Source organism: Orbicella faveolata, unplaced genomic scaffold, assembly GCF_042242905.1.
Source record: "Orbicella faveolata isolate gen_17 unplaced genomic scaffold, um_ofav_v1 contig_46, whole genome shotgun sequence".
NCBI lineage: Eukaryota > Metazoa > Cnidaria > Anthozoa > Scleractinia > Merulinidae > Orbicella > Orbicella faveolata.
In genome coordinates, this window is record NW_028301576.1 from 29,381,421 (window position 1) to 29,403,424 (window position 22,004).

At 39.8% G+C, this 22,004-nt stretch overlaps 4 protein-coding genes and 3 pseudogenes across 5 annotated transcripts; 1 reads left to right on the top strand and 6 right to left on the bottom strand.

Moving 5' to 3' along the window:
* Positions 1 to 681: 681 nt before the first annotated feature.
* LOC149099540 (uncharacterized) lies at positions 682 to 7,101 on the bottom strand (annotated as a pseudogene).
* Positions 7,102 to 7,792: 691 nt separating this feature from the next.
* On the bottom strand, positions 7,793 to 12,239 carry LOC149099541 (uncharacterized; annotated as a pseudogene). Its single transcript, XR_016203446.1, has 7 exons — positions 11,233 to 12,239; positions 10,733 to 10,809; positions 10,356 to 10,481; positions 9,966 to 10,162; positions 9,518 to 9,586; positions 8,388 to 9,114; positions 7,793 to 8,032 (listed from the first exon to the last, which is right to left on the bottom strand). The product of XR_016203446.1 is annotated as an uncharacterized LOC149099541 (transcript).
* A 1,817-nt stretch (positions 12,240 to 14,056) lies between these two features.
* On the top strand, positions 14,057 to 16,270 carry LOC149099542 (uncharacterized; annotated as a pseudogene).
* Positions 16,271 to 16,592: 322 nt separating this feature from the next.
* Positions 16,593 to 18,467, bottom strand: LOC149099543 (uncharacterized). The gene is made up of 3 exons (XM_089276861.1): positions 17,644 to 18,467; positions 17,334 to 17,530; positions 16,593 to 16,825 (listed from the first exon to the last, which is right to left on the bottom strand). The coding sequence occupies exons 1-3, from the start codon at positions 18,465 to 18,467 to the stop codon at positions 16,593 to 16,595; spliced, it is 1,254 nt and encodes a 417-aa protein (XP_089132987.1).
* Positions 18,468 to 18,582: 115 nt separating this feature from the next.
* On the bottom strand, positions 18,583 to 19,314 carry LOC149099544 (uncharacterized). The gene is made up of 2 exons (XM_089276862.1): positions 18,888 to 19,314; positions 18,583 to 18,800 (listed from the first exon to the last, which is right to left on the bottom strand). The coding sequence occupies exons 1-2, from the start codon at positions 19,312 to 19,314 to the stop codon at positions 18,583 to 18,585; spliced, it is 645 nt and encodes a 214-aa protein (XP_089132988.1).
* A 67-nt stretch (positions 19,315 to 19,381) lies between these two features.
* On the bottom strand, positions 19,382 to 20,852 carry LOC149099545 (uncharacterized). The gene is made up of 2 exons (XM_089276863.1): positions 20,650 to 20,852; positions 19,382 to 20,543 (listed from the first exon to the last, which is right to left on the bottom strand). Exons 1-2 carry the CDS (start codon positions 20,850 to 20,852, stop codon positions 19,382 to 19,384), a joined length of 1,365 nt encoding a protein of 454 aa, XP_089132989.1.
* Positions 20,853 to 21,268: 416 nt separating this feature from the next.
* Positions 21,269 to 21,823, bottom strand: LOC149099546 (uncharacterized). The gene has a single exon (XM_089276864.1). The coding sequence runs from the start codon at positions 21,821 to 21,823 to the stop codon at positions 21,269 to 21,271; it is 555 nt and encodes a 184-aa protein (XP_089132990.1).
* Positions 21,824 to 22,004: the final 181 nt, after the last annotated feature.

Below are 22,004 nucleotides of genomic sequence, written 5' to 3' on the forward strand. Positions count from 1 at the left end.
CTGAAGGTGTCAAGCAAGCAAGCAGATCGAAATGATGTTTGTGTTGTACAAGTCTTGCGCGTACTGATATGCCATCGAAAAATGCATTTGATTCACATTCAATTTCCTGAAATTGTTTTGATAGTGCGTAAGTGCACTGGTAAGGATGGTTGAAAAATACTTGAAAGTGCACTTCAGCTCTTTTGAAAAAGATGCGTTGCCAGGACTACAAGGTAGGCTACTTACATTGAAATTGGACCCGTTCACATCTGAAGTAAGATTCAAGTATACTTAAGGTCTACTTACTAAGCTAGTATGAACCCACGTAATGTTTTTCCCATCACAACAATATGATTAATGCCATATAGTGTAAACAAGCACCTAGCAATTTCTCAAAGTTTTGCATTAAAGAGGATGTACACATGACATTTTCATAGCTTATATAGATTGCACAAACTGATGTTGTGTTTTGGTTGTTGCATTTGTGATTCATTGGAGACTTGTTGTTTTCATTTATTGCACTTGGAAAACTAATTATTAATCTTATCTCGATATAACAATATTTTTGTTTGCTTTGCTGCCAGACAGCCTTTAAATTGGAAGTTCGTTTACAATGTTATCCTGATTTAACAACATGATTTTGCTGTCCCCTTGACATATTGTAAAATTGCGTGGATATATCATGTCATTCTTGTTTAAGTTTTAGTTTTTAAACACTTTCCTGCGTTGAAGCCCAGTTTTTTTCTTTCTCTTATTTTTCCAGGTTTGTCGCTCTCCCAGGGATTGCATTTTCATCAGTTTTAAGCTTTGCCTTTTTAATTAGTTTTACCGGAAAAAGAAATAATCAGAGAGTGTGTGTTAGGTGAAGGAAAAAAAAGCTCATGCCTACAATAAATGACTCCCTGCCTGCAACAAAATTTAGTAGAATGATTAGTAGGGATTTTGTAATGGTTCTGCTGCATAACATATTGGCACATTTGTCAGCCACTCCACATGACGTCTGCAATTTAAATAATTTTTAATCAAAGGTGTCCGTGGCCTTTATATTGAAGTAACAAAATGTGACTAATCAATGTACTGGTACTTGATTTTCTCTTTTTGCTAGTAATTGCTAAAGCTTCTTGTTCCTCTTCCCATATTCATCGTCTTCTTCTGGATCCAGGTCAGCATGCTTGAATGTGAAATTGAATAAATCATACAATTCGCCAGCTACAATAATCCTCTGGTTTGAGCGCCTCCTGCTAGTCCCTTCTTTTGGCCTCTTTATCTGCCATTTCTTTCCACCACTCGAGTTGAGCTGTTGTCATCCTGACCCAGAGCTTTTCCACATTATCTCTGATATCTTTGACCATAGCACATTTCTCAGATCAGGTTTTAGTAATGCAGGTTTTAGTAACGCAGGTCTACCTGGTGGTACTTGCCACAAGAGAGCGATAGGCCCCTCCTTTGGCAACCATTCTTTACTGGCCGACTTCGCCCAAGGCCAGTAACACATCTCCACCTCGCCATTCTTGTTCAGTGTGAATCGAAAAGCATGACAATTTGAATGTTGTTGTAGAGTGGTGACATATGGGCAAAGTTAAGACTTAACATCGTAGATGTTTTCATTGTACATGCATTGGTACTTGGGTTGTATTGAGCACAAATTACCTTGACAAGATCCTCCAGCGTCACGGCGTCAGACCTCACTATGGCAACAGATATGCGGCTAAACATCTACAAAAGACACAAGCAGACAAAAATATGTTTGATACAGGTTCAGCAAGATTCCTATACAGTGGAGACCCAATCAACCACAACCCAAACAGAATGACATCTACATCCAAAATGCTCAAGTTGTTGATCTGCCCAGCGTGCAGGAAACATGATCCCTTCAAGAAACACCTGAAATATACATTACATACATTGTGATTCGTTAGAAACGCTATCCCATATGCTAGTTAACTGTATTGTAATTCAGTGGTTTTGGTTTAAAGTAATAAGCTGGTGAAAAAATCACAGTAGTGAATGTTTGCTAATTGATGACTTGAGTATAATGTATGGCTATAATCCCAAAGATCCTAAAATGCATATCTTTAATTATTACATCCTTATTGGCAAGAGTCACATCTTCCCACAAGGGATCAAATTTAAACCCCCAAGCTTTGTTCACTTTCTTGAATTTGTTAAAGACAAGTTAATTGTGCAAAATTTCTTTCGCTTCAGTCTGAAGAATTAATTTGAACATGCTGTCATGCAGCAAAGCATGTCTGCAAAATTTTGAACATTATTTTTGCTTTTAGATAGTTTTTTTTCCTTGCCTCATCTTGAATGAAAATTTTTTGTTATTGAACTTCCTGTCATGTTTCTTTCATTTGGTTACTTTTCTTGGGAAATTTTAGGTTTTTAAGTTAACAGTATTTTTGCACTGTGGATTTCTGCATGTTTAATTTACGGTGACCTCTGCGGCCATGTTTGTTTAGTTTATTCGCCTCATTCAAATACATTTTTTTTAGTTTTATTCAGCTGCTACAAAACCCCTGAGAAAAGAACTAAGTGGGCACTAATTTAGCACATTTGAAATACGATTTATCTCAAAATAATTGGCTTGTTTTTGTTGTCTTTTTTATTTGCAACTTTTATCTTTCTTTCACTGCGCTGTATTATTTGTCACACGTGAAAAATTATCTGATTTCTTGTTTTTAAATTGTTGTTTAGATATGTCTTTTCGCTTGTATTTTCCGGTGTTTTCTCAAATGTTATCCGCTATAGTGAAAAAATGGAAATTTTGTTGTTTTCGGTTTCATTTTTGCGTGTTCAATTTTCTCGGCTTTTGTCGCACAGCAAAGAAAAAATGTAACTTCTTGTTTTCTTATCAGTTTCAATACACCTCAAGTTGAGTTCTTTTTGTTGATATTTTTTAATATTTTGGCCTGTCATTTGTTCAACTTTAAATAAACAGTGTCTTGAAATCTGATCTTATCAGGAGCCATAATCGTTATGGCTCCTGATCTTATACATGGCTGTGGTTACTGGGCATATGGCTTATTTTTCTGCTTACGCACACTCGCTCTGAAGTATTTCAAAAAAAACTCCAGGGCCAGGTTGTTCAAAGCATGATTAAGCTAATCCAGGATTAGCATAATTTTCATTTCAATTTTGTAACTTTTCAGTGAAGTTTTCTGTTCAAATTTTTTGTCCCTCAATTTTGGCTTTGACTAATGTCAAATTCCAGGAAGCATGGACAGTGAAAACACTTTTATTCAAGAGAAATTAGAACTCTGATTGACTTTTAATCCAGGATTAGCGTTAATCGGCTTTTGAACAACCGAGCCCAGGGAATTAGGGGTAGGCTGTGAATCATTATGTCACACCCATGTTTTTGTGCCAAAACTTATACAAATTTTAAATTCGGATCCGAGCAAGCGGAACAAGTGGACTTCATATTATAGAAGTAGACATCTACTTGTGGCAAGTCTATCTGGAGGCATTAATGCAGGATGTTAACTTTGAATGGGGTTACCCTGGAACTGCAAACACTCATGCCCCGTCCACACTACGCCGGAGAAATTTGAAAAGGGTGTTAATCACTCTGAAAACATATCAAATGTTCTCCATCCACACTTTGTTGGAGAAATTTGAAAATGTAACAATCACCAGTCATTTTGGATTTGTGTTTGAGGAAATCATGACATTATCATTTTTGAAAAGCTCCATTTTGAAAATGTTTTCCGTCCACATTAAAACACAAAGTCAGCATTTTCAAATTCCCCGGGTTTGAACAGTGTTTTTGTTGGAAGAGCGCCTGTTTTCATGGCGATGTATTGTGAACAGAAGACCTAACTGTAGAAATAAAGCTGCGTTTTCAAATTTCTCTGGCATAGTGTGGATGAGGCCTCAGTATAGTTGTTTATCAAGTATTACAAATCAAAGCTGAAGATCAAAATTGCTAAAATTACGCACTGGTCGATAAACATGCACTGAGCATCAGATAACATTGAAATCTCTGGTGATATCACAAATTGTTCTAGTGGACAGACTGGTTGGTGATTTCCACTGGAATGCTAGCAGCCTCATACTAAGGGTCTTCATTCCCCTTGACCAGCGATCGGGAAACGAGCGACCTTGGAGAGATAATATCAGACTTCCAGATGAATTGTGCCTAGCTCAGAAACAGGCTGCACATTCCCTCCACTTCTTAACATCCATTTTGAGTTTGTTGTGGTGGATCCATTACATTTATTTTTAAGAATAATGGGGCTGTTATTCAATCAGGTGAGCCTAAAAGTATTATATAAAGAAAAGCCATTTTCTTACGCAAACCCTTTTGAAATTTTGGCACTCAGTGGAGACAAAGAAGGTGACAATGACAGCAAATTCAAAGTACATTGAACTCTTTCTAAGACACCAATTGTCCGCCTTAGAAAGGTGTCCGGGTTATAGAGAAAAGAGGTAACGGAAACACAAGTAATACTGAGATAACACATTGTATAATGGTCAAACTAGTGCACAATTAAAACATGAATGTTCTAAGTCTACTTAAAATGATTAATCAACTCATTTGTTCATTACAATCAATAGTTGACTGCTTCAGAAAAATGGAAAGTACTTGTACTGTCATATTCATTAGTACAATCACGTTACATTGTTACAATGTAAACTGAAAACATCAGTTTCATATATACTTCACATCATTCACTCCTCATGGGAATATATGAACTCAATTAATTGACCTCGCTCCCAATGTGTGGCTTCATAGCTCAGTTGGTAGAGCATCGCACCGGTATTGCAGAGGCCACGGGTTCGAATCCCATTGAAGTCCTGATTTTTTCAGGCTTCTTCTTTCCAATTGCTTAAATTGGAAAATTTACTGTGATGATCATTGTTCACTTTCATCTACAACCGCAGTTCAAATATGAATTATTTCATATATACTTCGCATCATTTCACTCCTCACGGGAAGATATGAACTCAATTAATTGACCTCGCTCCCAATGTGTGGCTTCATAGCTCAGTTGGTAGACCATTACACTGGTATCGTGGAAGTCACGTGTTTGAATCCTGTTAAAGCCCTGATTTTTTCAGGCTTCTTCATTCCAATTGTTTAAATTGGAGAATTTACTGTGATGATCATTCTTCACTTTCATCTACAACTGCAGTTCAAATATGAATTATTTCATATATACTTCACATCAGAAACATGATATCTTTACAAGTCATGTGAAGATAACATGTTATTCACATATGAAGATATCACCGTTGCTGCGGTTCAAAAATAAAAAATTGTGCCTTCACAGCAAAAAGTAAATGGTTTGGTATTCATTGGTGTTTATATAATAAATAGAATATTACATGGCAGCTTAGAGATATGAAATTTCTCTTCTCATGTCAAAAAATATTTCACTTGTTTGCTTCGCCCATTCGTGATTTGTTCAACACTTGAAGAGGAATTTCATATCTCTGCACAGCCATGTAATATCCTCTGTGTTTTAGTATACTTGCTCAGGTTGCAAAAATTAACTGTCACTAAAATAAATTTTTCATGACAAGTTTGATTTTTTGTGGCACACAGGACATCTCTTTTTTGTCAGTTTTCAACCTTGAGGCACATTCAAAGCAACAAACTCGATGTCCTGTGTCACCATGTATTATGCTGGCATTGCATGGTGTGGTAACACAGACCATGCACAGATCTGTCGGAACATTGGCACCTCCTTCTCCCTTCTCCTCCTCCTCCTCCTTGTCCTCCTCCTCATCATCCTCTTCGTCTTCCTCATACTCTTGGTCTTCCTTCACATCATCATCCCCTACAAATTCCCACTGCTCCCATTCCTCTCCCCATTCCTCTTCACTCCAGTGCTCAATCTCTCCCTCTTCCTCCTCATGCACTTCTCCTCCTCTCTTCTCATTGTCCTGGCCACTGGGCAACACTTCTGTAAATTTATAAAAAAGGTCTGTCACTTATCAACAGTGTGAAAATTTTGTGGATTAATTGCCTTGATCCTGAACTTTATCATTAACTATAATTTATTTACAATGACAAGTGGTTGCTAACTCACCATCTAAAAAGAATAGATCATCTTCTGAATGAGAAATGATCGTGTTCTCAGCAGAATTATAGCTGCTATGGTAATTACTTTGACCCTCACTTTGAGGGTTTTCTTCTGTGAGGCCACCAATAAAACCCCACCCCCATGTTAATTGCCTTGCTTCTTCTAATTGAAATAATAATAAAATAAAGTAGTACATTAAATAAAATTGTCAAATTTCCTCATAATTTTTTAAACTGTTCAAACACCACCTTGCAGAGTTTTTTTCTTTTAGTAACCTAATGAACCCCCTTTTTCTCTTTACTCCTGTGAATTCAGAAATAATTTGATAAATTATTCGATCTTATCAATTACCTTGTCAAATCTTTAACAATTTTATCAAATTATGCCATTTACTTAGGGTTCAGAGTGGTAGTTTACCTTGATCAAGACCATTCAGTCCAGAACTTCCTGGAACAGGAAATATTTCACTACTAAAATAAGATGAAAAAGAAATGTCAGTGATGTGTTTGAACAATTCCAGAAGCCTAATTTGAAATGAAAGGAGAGCTTGACTGCTCTCTTTACTGACAATGTGTACACCAGGTCTGGAAGCGAAAAGCAGACCATTTACTATATTTTTGTCAGCGCGAGTATAACACCAGTATAGTATTTTGATTTCCTAAATTTCGTCAAGTTTAGCCATTTTACACTGCAGTTACTTATCCTCTGGCCCAACCATGGTGGCATCAGTAGGAACTCCTGGGTAGGAACTATTTATTTTTGGCTTTAGATTTTCATCCCTTAATGTGATATTTATTTGAGGTGTATTTTGTAGTCGGTCACTCAATGGGATCTTCAAAATCTAGACTGAATACTTTTTGTTATTGTGTATAATCCATCAAGTTGGAAATGCCACCTTTTTTTCGAGAATAAATTTAGCTCATTTCACTGAACCACCAGCAGATTTACAAGCTTTTACTGTGAGCTATGATGTGCTGTTCAACTAAGAAATACTTTCGTGTTTACAAACGCGGATAAGTCGCACACAGAAGTGCTTAATATGAGTGTGTTTACTTCTCACTTACCAAGCGTCTTGCCCTGCTTCCTTCATGATTGATGAACAGACCATGCTTTTGACAGTGACACCACACAAGAAGTTACTGGTATCGGTTTCAAATTACTATGTTGCGGTGTTACATGATTTTAAGGCAAAAATGAAAAGAACATTTTCCAGGACATGCTAGCAGGTTAAAGGCTTATTAGCAATCTGGACAAAATGTGAGCCTAGTTCAGACTGCCAAATGGGTGAAAGATCACTGAATAAAGCCCTTTTTAGTATGATTATTTCAGTGATACCAATCCTGGGGATGCACACAATCAGTGCAATCTAAGAGCGAGACAAAGGGAACGTTCGGTTCAAATCAAAGCGGCTTGAATACTGATCTTTTTTTGAGGCACTTAATGAATATAAAAAAGGGCCAGAAAAGAGAAATAAAAGAGTATCACACATTCAAGTTGGTCATCGCTTTCTTATATTGGGTAGCTCCTAAAGGAGCCATTTGTATAAGTGACAACCCAGCGGTAGGTAACTGTTGTCTACTTGGTGACTGATCTTGGTTTTGCCTAGGTTAGTCTTGTGCGCTCCTTGGGCTTTCGCTCGGCTTCCTTGTTCTGCTCATGGTAGAATGAGACCTTTAGAAGAGTTGAAGTGAACACTACTTTCCGCACCACGTCTTAGAAAGGTGACGGGGGCTCCCACATCGCAAACACCCCGAATGATCAAAGAACACTTTTTTGCACTCTCAGAGAGCAATCTCGGCAGGCTTGCCAAGCTGCAACCAACAAGTCGTGGAGGTTTTGGAAGTGTTTAATGACCATCTGGCAGGCATTATGGTGTCAAGCTCATGAATGGGCACAGAGAACTTTGTCGCTTGCAAAAGATTTTGCGCAGAAGGAAGACCACCAAACAACTCATTAAAGGTCTTGGCATTTGTTGGCATGGTAACGGATGTATGTCTCACAATGCTGGTTGTTGGCAGTTTCTTCATGAATGAATGAATGAGTGAATACCTTTATTTAAGTGTCAAACTAAAATAGCACTAAATAACCACTAAATGGGGACACTATAAATAAAGTAAAATTAATAAAACTGTTTACAATTGATAAAACGAGTATGAAATTAATGAGATTATTTACATGTGCATGATTGTTGAGTGTGGCTTAGAACTATTTACAAATACATATAGACTTAATAAAATACTAAAGTGTCTATCATGTACGACATAAAATACAGTCAGAACAATGAACATCAGCCAGTAAGAAATTTAAATCAAACTTTCTAATATGCTGCCTAAATACAGATAATGCAGGAAGGTGTCTTATATTTTTGAGTAATACACTCCATAACTTTGGGCCAATGTATCTGATGGAATGCTTGCCATATGTAGTCGTGTTAAATCTTGGCATGGCAAACTCCTTGTTTCGCAGTGAATACTTGGTGTCTGTCATATGGAAGAGGTCTGCAATGTATTTCAGACAAATGTTCTTTTTTGTCTTGTACATAAGAACAACCATATCCTGTAACTGTCTGTTATGCAGGGTGCACAGATTAGCCATACTCAGCTTCTCTGCAACTAACACTGCCAAGGTCTGCAGCAAGCCTGGAGTTCCTTGGTGGCATGTCCTAAAGACTTGTTTTAGGCACTCATTTGTATTGGTTTTGTCCACCCACTTGTCGTAGTTCTTTCCATAGCCACGCCAGCAGACAAGGTACTGAGTGTGACCGTGAGCATCCGTACGCTTATGTCTTTCAAACAACTCCTTTGAGGAGATAGGAGCAGTGTGTACAATTGCTGGCGCAATTCTTTCTGGATCATCTTCAGACAGAGACACATGTCTGTCTATCCTCAAGATATCTATCTGGCGACGAAAAAATTTGACCATGAGTATGGGAATGTAGGCAAAATCTTTGTCCACTTTTATTATGTATGTGTTCCACTCTTTTGTGTGCTGGTTGTATTTACGGCTATATCTTCCTTCACCCCCTTCAGATCCAACAGCAGCTGATCTATCACGATGGTAGTTCCAATCAATAGCTGCAAGTTGCTTTCTTGCCTTGTAAAATCTGTACGTAACACAGTACATTATTATGATAATATTAATAACTGTTTGAAGGGAAAATAGTGAGGGTGAAACTAGGCTGTTGTTATAAGGTGCTGGTGAAATGCTTAATATGTGTACATTCAATGAAAATGGTGTTTACCACAGAGGCAAAAGGCTGTCAAAAATCCAACCCCCTCTCCCCCTTCCCGGCAATACCACCACCCAAAAATTACCCTGACATTTTATGCCACTCTTGTCATGCCCACTACAGAGTTCCAGAGGCTCTCAACAGGGACTAGGGATGAAAACTGCAACTGCACAATATTATAGTTGTCACTAATGTATACTCCTCTATAATGATAGTCTAGGCCTAAGGGTTCCAGGTTTGTTTATTACTTGTGCAGAGCTTTTAATGGAATACATACTTGTAAGCAGATCTCTTGGCCGCATATGCCAGAGACATGCTGTTGAGGCATTCCAAGGATCCTGTGTGCCTTTAAAACATAAGAAACAAACAACAGTAAGGAAGCCACCAAGCATTTGTAAGTCTTGGCAGGTTACCCAGGGATGCGCCATAAGTCATAACAAACAAACAAACAAGCAATAGTGAAGCATGGTTATATGAATAGCATCAAACACTGTAGATGATCTTGGGAGGCCACAAGGCATTTGTTTGCATTTGGTACCCAGGGATGGTGCATTTAACTCTACCATCCAGAGATTTGTCTTGACAAAATAAGTAGTCCTGTGCTTGGAGTGAAGCACAACAGTATCCCCCTCCCCCTTATCCCTGTCATCAAAAAAGAAGGGGAAAATAATGATTTTAATACTATTGTCTGCCTAAAAAAAATTGGTTGACATAAAAGTATTTACCTAAACTTCACATAAAACTTGAAGCTGTCTAGCAAGGTTGGCTCAAGCACTATTTTCTGTAAGGCCAAAAAATCTTGGTCTCTGCAGTCAAACCAAGGGGGGTGTTCTTCATTGGGTTCAAGTACTTCGTGGTCACATTTGCCTGTGGTCCATTCATGCTCATTGCATACATGATGGAGGATGGACAGCCATTTGTCCTGTGAAACAAGCAAACATATTTAACACTTGTCCTGTGAATAACTAAAGTTCACACTTAGTAACACAAAACTTGTGCACTACAGGTGAATGTGTGTGGGCAGGGGTACAGTAATCTTGAGTGACATTGTAAAGTACACATGATGCATGATTTAGTCAGAGCACTTCACTAGAATTTGTCTGCTGTATATCTACCTTCATTACTGCCAGTGCCTGGGTGGTGTCTTCATATTCAGATGCAACTGAATTGCAATGCCAGAAGTGATTTATTATTTGGTTTGACCACTTTCCAACTTTATCATTCCCTTTAGTACTAGCAACCTGAAGAAAAATAATATACATGTATAAAGGTACCATCCCTTGGTCAGGTCACATTTGAATCTTACCCCTATCCCTCTGGAATTTCCAACAAAAAAAAAGTAGAGTTAATGCAAAAAATACTTTTCCAATGTATCTTTTATCCCATGACACTATAGAATTTCTGATTCCTATGCCCACTCAGGAGGTGGAGGGAGGTTTTAATACACTCTAACTTCTGGAATCATGCAGTTTTACTTTTAGAGTCTCACTACCTTTTGTATGCTCTTGCGTATGCTTTTGGCCTTGTGCCAGACATCAAGAGAATGAAAGATTGTCTTGAATTCCTCAGCTAGGACACAAAATAGAAGAGCATTAAATTAATACCAAACTTGCTTGTACATTTGAAATGATAGCTAGTTTGGAATATTTTAATTTATGGGTGCATTACATGTAATTGCACCAGTACAATGCTAGTAAAAATAGTAGCTGTAATGTTTTTCATGCAAGCTATACTAAAGAACATTTCCACAAAGGACCAAAAGCAACCTCATATGTAAAGAATTTCAAATTCTCCTACTGAGCAACAAATGGGCATAAAAATTAATAACTATAAATTTTTAGGGTTCTATGCAAAAGATGGGGTACTTTAGGACAGTGAAAGAGCAGAGTCACATACACTTCCTCAAAATGAATATCTGACAGGATAAGAAACGACTGATGCAGTACAGTACCTTTTCCCTATAGCAAGCTCAACCTACAAGTTCCAACCTACCTATAAGTTTCTTAATAGATGATGATGCATCTGTGCAAACTTCGAGGACATTCAGGACTGTCTGGAGTCTTTGAAGACAGTTGTCCAAGGCCTTCTTTTCCATGGTACTTGATTTTAAGCCGACATGTCGTTTGTCAAGAACTTCTATTTCAATAACATACCCAGTGGTCATCTCCATTACATAGTAGCAAAGGTTTTTGGCTGAAAAGCCAGGGGAGTCACACTGGCCATCACCACATACAAAAAGCTCCTCACTGGCAAATTGTGCCCACAATTCTTCTCTCATGTTTTGCCACCACTCATCACTTACAGGGGCACAGTACAGTTTCTGAACTCTTTGGAAAGTTGAGGCTGAAATGAATTCCAGTCCTAGGTGCTTTGCAAAATTTTCAATTTTTTTGATGTAAGAACTGCGGCTGCAGCTTGGCGGTTATTTGACATCATGCCATTCACATCCCCTGATGTACAAAACCTTCCTTTGTGCCCTGCTGGACATTTCCATCGTATTACTGCACAAGTACCTAACAGTGAGTATTCTAGTGTAGTCCAGTGAATGTACCCTGAGTACTTGCATGGCCCTGCAAACTGCTGCAGTAATAAATCCAATGAGCAGATTACTTTTGTTCCCTTAATATGGCCAAGTTCTTCTGTATGCAGAATTTCTTCTTTTCTTGAAAAGTGTTTGTGAGGGCCATACTCAGGCTGATGTTTTGGTATTGATGACTGGCTCATGTACTCATTACGTGTCTGGGTCCACACTGACTCTGAACCTGAACTTGGTTTATCTTGCTCTGTATTACAAGAAGTTGGTGTCTGCAGGACTGCCGAGCTTCCATTCTCAACAGGCACGGCTATGACTTCAGTGAACTCCATTACAGATGCCTCATCCAGTTCGTCAACTTCACTCGCACAGCCATAGTTCTCTTCAAGAGAAATGTGAAAAACAGAGTGTTATAAACTAAGATTTCTCACAATCAAACAACATTCTACATTCCTCTATTACTGACCCTTTGACCTATCAGTGCAATTTGTGCATTTGAATAACAAACAATATACAAAATGTTTGTGGTGTCTCTACAGCTTTTAAAACAGGACAAGCTATCAACAATAAATTGTCCTTACTCAACATATCAATGCACTACTCAAATATTGTCATGACAGTCCCTGCATCTGCCAACTGCACAAACATATATCCTGCATTGTGTAGCTTGAAGCAAATTTGGTAACAACTTTGCATAAAAAGTTTTTTTTACTTACTAACAGAATTCTCATACTATTGATGGGTCAAATTACAAGCATTTCTGCTTGGTTTTGCAGAATATTGTTGACTAAAATTAATATTACTGATTTTTATAAATAATCATGCAGGAAGAGTGTTATTCATGTAGGTATTTCTTCATCATTATTCAAAATTTCAGATTGCAGATTTATACTAACAGTGGTTGGAATTCACTATCATCACTGTCACTGTCATCGTCTGTGAAAGTCAGGTCCTCATTGAGTAGCTTGAGGCCATCTTCTAGGTCACTGAGATTACAAGAAAAAATAATGTACATGTGGTTAATTCAATGCCTTTGAATGCATTGCTTAAAAATTTCAGCACCTAGTCAACAGTGAAGTAGATCCGACTGTATTATTCTAGTCAATGATGAAGTAATTGCCAAGATGCTCTTTACAGTACATTTATTTGATGTTTACCTGTCACAACTTTGTTCTGATGACGAGGTTGATGTCTCAGTGTCACTGATGTCATGATCATTGTCGCTCTCATTGTCAATGACTACAGCGTTGTCAATTATTTTGTAAGATGTATTGGCAGAAAATGAACTTGCACTCTTCACACCAGTGACATCAATACATTTATCTGACCTGCAACACACGATAAAGGGACAATTACATGTATTATTATACATTGAACTCGCTATCTCTTTGCTGGTTGGCCGAAAGCACACAGTAAATTTTTGAAATATGTGCCTGTGACGTCATTTAGCTGTAGATTGTACAATAATCATGTCACAGACACTCAAGGTCATGGGTAATCATGTCATGCACCACTGCAGTGCATGATTGTTAAGGGTAATCATGTCCAGTTCATGCGCTTTGTGTTGCTTGCCGTCATTGATGAAGCAAATACAAGACTTCCTTTTTTTTGTCATTCAAAGTATAATAGCACAATTATTAGACGTGGTTTTTGTGAAATCCAGAATAACCAAGGTGTAAGTAAGGGTTATCAGCCTCAGCCTTTGACTTTGGCTGATAACACCTACCTCGACCTTAATTAATCTGGATATCACAAAAACCTCATCCAATAATTGTTTAGTGTAAAATGCACAGCTATGTACTACAAAAAATAATTGACTAGTTATCGAATATTTATTTGCATGCAGCCTGTTTACCACAACTCGACCTACATAGCAGAAATGAACGTGGGTCAATTTGCACAGTGCAAAGAAGTGCATATTTAGCAAAAGGAAGGCAAACAAAATGAAACTTAACCTACAAGAATATAATCAAAATATAACAGAAGCACATCACCTAGCTAGGTGATATGCTTTTGAATATAATAATCAGTATATTATTACAAATATAGACTGCATAACATGGACAGCCCGAGTTACTTGAATAAAGCAAAAATCTTTTCTCTGAGATAAGATGAGGACCACAAAAATTAAATTGGTAACTTGGTGTGTGCCTTACACTAATTCAGTGAGGCTATAAACAAAAAAAAACATGCAATTGCGATCACGTGTTTAATTTTTCACTTACTTTTCACATCTGTTAGGGCTTACAACAGAAAAATTGGGAACATTTCTGCCTTTTCCCAATGGAGTCGAAGTTAATGGACCTGGCAGTAATCATTACAAAAGACATGAGAATCAGAAAGTGTAAATGTAATGAATCATATCAGGTAATTTACGTGCCCAGAGCACACAGTACCTTCTTCGGTCAGTCTTGCTCTTTTGGATGGTCAAGCTGCTTTTATGTCGTTCATTTTACAAAAGAGATCAAGAGATATTCAGAACATTTCTTTCTAGTATTAATATCGAACACCAGTCTAAATATATGAAAAAGCTGGTACTCACTGTTCACGTCTTCGTCTCAGCTCCAAACCGAGCAGCCATGACGCAAAGTTTGAATCGTTTGCGAAGGTTCCCTCCGCACGGACCTTTCGCCAGGTCGAGAAAACACGATTTTCCAAACATATGTAATGGTGATTTGCTCTCCAATGCTTTTGATTTATCGCTCGCGTTATTTTGGCCAACGCAGGCGACTTCTTCCGCCCGGCACCTTCATGTTTCCCACCTCTTCTTTTCATGTTCTTTTGGAGACGCGATCCATACTGTTTTTAACCAAATGCAATAAAATAACATCCTAGGATGAGCAAAAACACACTCAAAAACAGGTTTTTCAGTTTAAGATTGAAAATTGAGCAAAACACTGCGAAGACTGAAGCGGATTTCTCTACGTACTCAATGCGTAACTTTGATTTCAGGTTGAGGTGAACTCTTTTCAAAGTAAGGAAACTAGTGTCCAGGTCAGCGCGGTCCCAAAGCTGACTGTGTCCCTTTAAGCACATGACTCAGTTTTGAATGTAGATTCCAGATGGGGCATTTTAAGTCCACTATCACTGTAGTCACTAATCAGTGCCAGACTTGATTTTATCTTTCCATAAAAAATTAAACAATACTGTGTCAAGTTTTTTTTAAAAATTTTCTAACACGGAAGCCCGGAACAACAGGTTTGGCATCACAAATGTTTTAATAGACGTTTTAGTTATGGGTTATTTCTCTCAACCGCAAGCCACAAACTGCAGCTTGAGGTCAGCCGTTTGCGGTCAGAGGTAAGAAAGGAAGGAAGGAGTGAGTCTGAACTCAGTCTCATTTTCAACAAGGTCCATACTATTCAGTAACCCCAAATCAACCGGTTTTATGAATAAATTGCTGGAACTACTTGGACAAAAACTCTGAATATAAAAAAACCTGAATAATTTAAATTTCTAGAATGTGGATGATATTCATGACCGGTTTGGTCAACTACTGGATTCAGTAGACCTATTGTGGCTTGACCCTGAGCTCTTTTCCCAAGCAATTCATGCTAAAGGGGCACCCCTCCAGCAGTGCTGGGGTTTCATTGATGGCACTCTAAGGCCCATGGCGCGACCAGCCTGCAACCAACGAATAATGTACAGTGGCCATAAGAGAACCTATTGCTTGAAATTTCAGGTATCACCAGTATTTTTCAATATCATAATGAGAAGTATGGAAAAATGCATTTGCATTTCAATTCTGTCTGTTGCTTATATCTGTAAAACAGGAGGGCAGGGAGCTTAAAACATTTCTTGCTCCCAAAAGGGAGGCTTAATAGAGGATTTCTGGTAAATGGGTCCATCTCACCTCCCTAGCTGAACCACAACATTGCCAAATGGCACATTCTGTGAATTGCTCCCCAGTGGGATATGGTGGAGGGGGGGGGGGTGGGCAGGCAAGGTGAACTATTGGAAGCCTCTACACACCTTAACAAAGCATACCTTCTATTTTCAGTCAGTCCAGGCCCCCAATGGCCTCATTGCAAATATGTTTGGACCCATAGAGGGAAGGAGACATGACACGTTCATGCTTGGTGTGAGTGGCTTGGCTGATTAGCTACAAAGATTTCAGAAGCCTGATGGAGAACCCTATGTTATATACAGTGATCCAGCATACGGTGTGACTCGCAACATACTGGTTCCATTCCGTGGAGTGCATTTAACAGATAATCAACAAGATTTTAACACACAGATGAGCAAAGTCAGAGCACGTGTTGAATGGGGATTTGGGAAAATCTGTCAAAACTTTACCTTTATTGATTTTAAGAAAACCCTGAGAATTCTACTTCAGCCTATTGAAAAGTATTTTTTGGTGGCAACTATTCTCACAAACTGCCACACTTGCCTGTATGGGTCTCTTATAAGCCATATTTTAATCTGGATCCCCCATCACTGGAGATGTACTTGTCAAATGTATAAACTATTTATTAAACTCTGTATTTTGCAGCACAATTATGCAAATGATTTGCAAACAGATACTCATACCAGACTTGTAATTGATATCATGCTGCAAATTTTCAAAACAACAAGAAAGTGCCCTAAAAGCAGACTCAGGAAATAGAAAATTTAAAAACAACCCTTTCTTCTGCAAATGAATAACACAATCCCTTTGAAATACACAGGGCCTTCCAATTTAAATGCCAGCCAAGTTCTTATAAATTTCTCCATAACTTGTTTGTAAAAATGGAAATATGTATGTTCTCACAAAATAATGTTGGCACTGTTCAAAGGCAGGCATTGTTTTATAACCCAAATATGTTCACCTGTTTGCAGGCTAAAACCTGTTCTTTAACAGTGCCAGCATGGTCTGTCTTTCTTCGAGCTCTAGCTGCAGGTTAGCTTTCCTCTGTTCTACCTCTGCTTCAAACTTTTTCTGTTGAAACTCGAGTTCCATTTTTCTTATCTCAAGTTCTCGATCTTTCAGTTCTGCTTTCTGGTTATATTTATTTGCCAGCATTTCCATTGCCCTTAGCTTGCTTGCTCTGTGCTGGACTTTCCCCTTGGGACCTGAAGAAGAAGTGAAAATCGACCAATGTGTGATTGAAAAGTTACTCATCACCAGGCAGTTCAGCCGTATACAGCAAAACAACTAATGAGTGACTAAAGAAGTTAACCAAAACAAAAGCATAGCTAAAAATTAGCTACAACCTTGGACAAAATAAATGGAACACCTGGACCACCCCTGTTTGGACTCCATATTTATTGTTCGAGCACATGTTTCTACAACCCCTATAGGGAGGTACAACAATTCGTGCAACATCGCATCCGGGTTACAAAACAATACAAAATGACTTATCTAGAATGTTTGACTTGTCACGCAATGTCACGTCCGATCTCTAGTACAAAACGGCTAGTCTAGAAAGTCCAGCTTTCAACATCCTCCACCTTGCAACTTGCAGTAACCTGTTGCGACTTAATCAGTCCTTAAAGCGACTTAGTCAGTCCTTATAGCGACTTGGACGAACAATCTCTCTTCCTCTCCGAGTCCTCTGTGGAAGGGTGACTTCAAGTCCACCTTCTTCATCTTCATCCTCCATTGTCTTGGCCTCACTGTCTAACATCCCACCATCTTGTTCAGTACTCTCTGGTGAGCTTGTAATGGGCGGGAGATTGTCAGATTCAGCACAGAGCTCCAATTTGTACAGTTTGCGAATTGGTCGGGTTAGCAGTCCCGACTTCACCGGGACAGTCGCAGCGCAGCATCTTCCATCTCTGCCAAGAATGAGCTACCAGACAACCCCCATCTTCCAATTTAGACATTTTTGTCTGTCATTAGCTACAAGGACAACTTCTTCTTTTAAAGGATTTGGGAGAGTCTTCCAAACTTCCCCTTGTGAACCCAGCACTTGATGCAAGTAATTTTTTTCAATATGTCATTCATGGAGGACAGCCACTTTTTTCTCCGTTGAAATTCATCAGAGATGTTTAGTTCTCTTTCTTCTTCCTTGATGTCTTCTTGCGGTGGCAACAGGAACTTTTCAGGACACAAAGGGATAGGAACACCACCATCAGGACTGCTCGACTCCCACAAGTAAGTGATAGGCCGGCGGTTGATGACTTTCTCCACCTCGGTTAGAGCGGTTACTAATTCCTGCCAGGAAAGTACATCATGGCCAAACGAGACATGTAGCAGGCCTTTAACAATGCCCACTAACCTCTCCCAGGCTCCTTCCCACCAAGGTCCGCGTTCCACCACAAATTGCCACTTTATGTCAAGATTCTTCTCTTTAACCCACTTAGCTGCCACCACAAAGTTTGATCCATGATCACTTATGCACAACTGTGGGACACCTCTTCTGTTCATAAATCTCTGCAGTGCCTGAGTCAACACTTCTACAGACAATGAAGTCACAAGTTCCAAATGAATGGCTCTAACTGACATGCAGGTAAATACTACGAACCAGACCTTACTGTTATACTTCAGGTATAACGGTCCTCCTAGATCCATGCCAGTTGTTTCACAGGGATGCTTGCAAGTTACACAACACCTAGGGAAAGGAAGTGTCTGTTCAGATGCAGGAGCTGCCAAGAACCTGCTACATTTCCTGCACTTCCGTATCACTGATGGGACTGATTTCTTAGAGCGCAGGATCCAAATCCCTTGGCATCTCAGTTCTGAAATAACTGTTGCAGTACCGGCGTGTTGCATTTGTTCGTGAATATGAAGCACCAATTGGTTGACAACACCACACTTCTTAGCCAGCACTGGATGGAGTTCCTCAAAGGTCGCTTCCACTTGTTGCAAACGACCCCCCCATCCTGCCTCAGGTCGTTTCAACCATTCCAGGCCGCTCCACCAAATCTTGGGAGTCAGAGAACTGAGCTACTTTCATACCCTGAGTAGCTAAGTCTGTAGGGTTTTCATCTGTTGGAACCCACGACCACACTCCACCAACAGCAGTAATCTCTTCCACATGGTTAGCGACAAACACTCCACCCACATGCGGTCCCTGACTTATCCACGAGAGAGCAACACTGGAATCTGTCCAAAGGAATTCATCATCAATCTTAAAGACACCGCTGTACTCCAATCTCAGTGAATTCAGAAGTCAAGCTCCTAGTAAGGCACCAAGAAGTTCAAGGTGAGGTATTGTGTCTCCGTTCGGTGGGGCAAGTCGACATTTTGAGGCAACAAGATTCACTGTTACATCCCCATTTGTATCCTCAACACGAATGTAGGCTGCTGCAGCATAGGCTCTAGAGGAGGCGTCACAGAAAATGTGAAGTGACAGTTTTGTGTCCTTGCACTGGGAGGGTGTTATTCCCAACCATGGGTTTACTCTCAGATGGTTTCCTCCTGACAACCCTTTCAATACTTCTTCAACATGCCTTTGGAAATCCAGGTTAACTTCCTCATCCCATCTGAGCTTCTCTTTCCAACAGTCTTGGACAATAATCTTCAGTGGAGTGACAGCCGGGCTCACTAGCCCACATGGGTCGTAAATCTTAGACAGACAGGACAACACTTCTCGCTTTGTAAGTTTCTTGGGTACCATAACTTCCAGATCAACAAGTGGAAGAAGTTCATCAGATTTTAAGTCCCAACTAACCCCTAGTACTTTGTTAAGTTGTTGCACTTGGCTGTCTGAAAACTCGGAGCAGATTTTGATCATTGGACTGAAATTTCCACAGGTTAAAGCCACCATCTTTAAAGATACGCACTGCTTCATGCCAGAACTCCCTTGCTTTCTCAGTGTTCTCCATTGAGTTCGCCAGATCACCCATGTAAAGGTTGCAAAGAAGCTGGGAAGCCATTTGTGATTCACTGATGAAATCCTCTAAATGCTGTTTCAGGACTACTTGCAGCAGAAATGGTGATGATTTGGCACCAAAGAAAACCTTTTTGTATCTGTACACCTCAATCTCCCCTTGCAGGTTGAGCCACAAGAAGCAACAAACATTTCGGTCTTCCTCATGTAGCGACAGCTGCAGAAATGCCTTTTCAAGATCACCTACAACACCAACTTTGCCAACTCTGAAACGGAGAAGTATGCCCCACAACACCGGTAAAAGGTTCGGTCCTTTCTCAAGGGCATCATTAAGAGAAAGGCCTCCTTCAGACTTAGCTGAGGCATCATGTACAGTACGCAGTTTAGTTGTCTCCCGATCAAGCTTAACAACTCCTCGATGTGGAAGATAGGACTGAGGAATGCAGGCTTCTGGTAACAGCTCAATGTGACCCTCTTTGAGGAGTGTTAATTGAATGTCATATGCTGTGTACTCTTCAGTCATCAACTTTCTCACCATGCGTCGAAGCCTTGTTTCACAAAGGGCCTTGTTAAGTGCTAAATGCTTTCGGGCTTGAGGTTTCCAAGGCCATGACACAACATACTTCCCAGATTCATTGCGTTGGATAGCATTCTTTACCTCCAGCTCAAGGTCTTGTTCCAACACCTCCTCCTGTGCAACACCAAGGTGGTCCAAAGTCCAAAAGTTCTGCAGTTGTTCATGAACAGAGGCCTGAAATGCATGGACATGAGCTCTGGCAGCCACACCTGCAAATGGAATGGATCCACTTCCACCATGAAGGACCCACCCAAAAATTGTTGGTGTTCCTTTGAGACCATTCCTCAATTTAATTGTCATACCTTGGACAATGGTGTCATAGCAATCTTCTCCAAACACAATACCAATACTATCTGTACCAGGGCCAGTGAGATCAGCAAGGACTGGACAACCACCAACAACCTCTTTGAAGGGCTCGATAGGACTCAGGCTCCACCCTCTCAAAGACACCAGACAACTCATCCATCACTACAGCTTGGAAGGTAAAGGTATTTGGAAGGTTTATTCCTCTTGCAGTCACCTCAACAACATCGAATTCGCCTTACAGCACATCTCCAAGTGTCTCAATCCGCAAATGAAGTTTGCCAACAACTCTCTTTGGTATATTTGCAGCCAAAGATGATGACATCATTGTAAAAGTGGCCCCAGTGTCACACAATGCTCTTACAACCACATCCCCAATAACAACACACACAGTTCTCATCATCACGCCAGTAGTTTTGATGTCAGCATTCTTAGCGGAAGACATTACAGCAGCTGTTGGTGGCAAATGACTCTGGTTAGCTGGTGTATAAGGAGGGGCAGCAGGATTCTAACTTGGGTGGTTTGGTGGGCTACCCGCACTTGGAGTGGGGTTTTGAACTTCTGGAATTTTCACTCCGCCAGTCTTGCATAGCTGAGGGATATGGGATCCTCGTCCACATGGGCATGGTTTTCGAAACCTGCATGTAGTCATCCGGTGTCCACTTCGAGCACAACAAAAGCAAGCCCTTATTTCCTTCACTTTCTTGAAGCGATCATCAACCGACATAGGTACAGAGCAATGTGTAGGACTATGTGGACCCCTGCAGAAGGTACAGGTTACAGATTTAGCCATTAAACCAGATGCAGTTGGCAACAAAAGTTTTTCCTTTTTGATAGACTGGTGGTGTTTAGATGGCTGTTCTATCTCAACAGTCTGGTCAGCACTCTCTCAATTTCCAGTTCCTGTTCCAAAAATTTCAACAGCTTCAAGAATGTTACATCCTCCTTTGATAAGCCAGCTTTTTCTCGGGCCCACACCAATCTCCAATCCTTGGGAAGTTTTGATTCAATCAAAGGCATCAAAAGGGTTCCATATTGTTCGGTGGTAACTCCTTGTACTTCAAGCGCTCGCACAGTTGCACAAAGCTCATCCAATGCATCTCTCATAGCTTTATTGGATTGTTCAAGTGCTTTCATTTCTGTTAGTTTAGTCATTAGGCAAGTTTTTTGCACTTCATCCTTGCCATAGCGTGATGTCAGGTGTTGTACAGCAACTTCATAGTTTGCCTCTTCAGTTTTGATGTTTGCAATGTATGCTGCGGCTTCGTCATATAGCAGGGACTTTAAGTAAACAAACTTCTGCACAGTAGGTATTTCAATGTTATCATGTATTGCTACTCTGGAAATGTCCCAAAATTCTGGCCAGTCCAACACATCGCCTGAGAATTTCCTAAGGTTGGTTTTTGCCAACTTCATTTTAGGCGCACTTGAGGTATGTTTTGGGATGGTGCAATGGGTTCAGGCTTCTCACTTGTATTTTGCTTTTGGCTGTTTTTTAACCATAATTTCACATCATGAATTTGTTCTCTTACCATATCGAACCATGGTCCTTGGGCGTCCACTTCATCTCCTACTTGAGAGTCATCGTCCAAGAGCT

Bases quoted from the DNA above. Each gene is read 5' to 3' on its own strand.
- LOC149099543 (XM_089276861.1), bottom strand. From the start codon at position 18,467: ATGCAACACGCCGGTACTGCAACAGTTATTTCAGAACTGAGATGCCAA. The intron at 17,531-17,643 runs GTTTGGAAGACT...CATTCTTGGCAG, and splicing joins TGCTGGGTTCACAAGGGGAA to AGATGGAAGATGCTGCGCTG. The intron at 16,826-17,333 runs GTGGACTTGAAG...CTTCTTCTTCAG, and splicing joins GGAGGATGAAGATGAAGAAG to GTCCCAAGGGGAAAGTCCAG.
- LOC149099544 (XM_089276862.1), bottom strand. From the start codon at position 19,314: ATGGTACCCAAGAAACTTACAAAGCGAGAAGTGTTGTCCTGTCTGTCT. The intron at 18,801-18,887 runs GTGCCTTACTAG...TCCTTTGGACAG, and splicing joins ACCTCACCTTGAACTTCTTG to ATTCCAGTGTTGCTCTCTCG.
- LOC149099545 (XM_089276863.1), bottom strand. From the start codon at position 20,852: ATGTCTTCCGCTAAGAATGCTGACATCAAAACTACTGGCGTGATGATG. The intron at 20,544-20,649 runs GTAAGGCGAATT...GGTGTCTTTGAG, and splicing joins GAGACACTTGGAGATGTGCT to AGGGTGGAGCCTGAGTCCTA.
- LOC149099546 (XM_089276864.1), bottom strand. From the start codon at position 21,823: ATGAAGTTGGCAAAAACCAACCTTAGGAAATTCTCAGGCGATGTGTTG.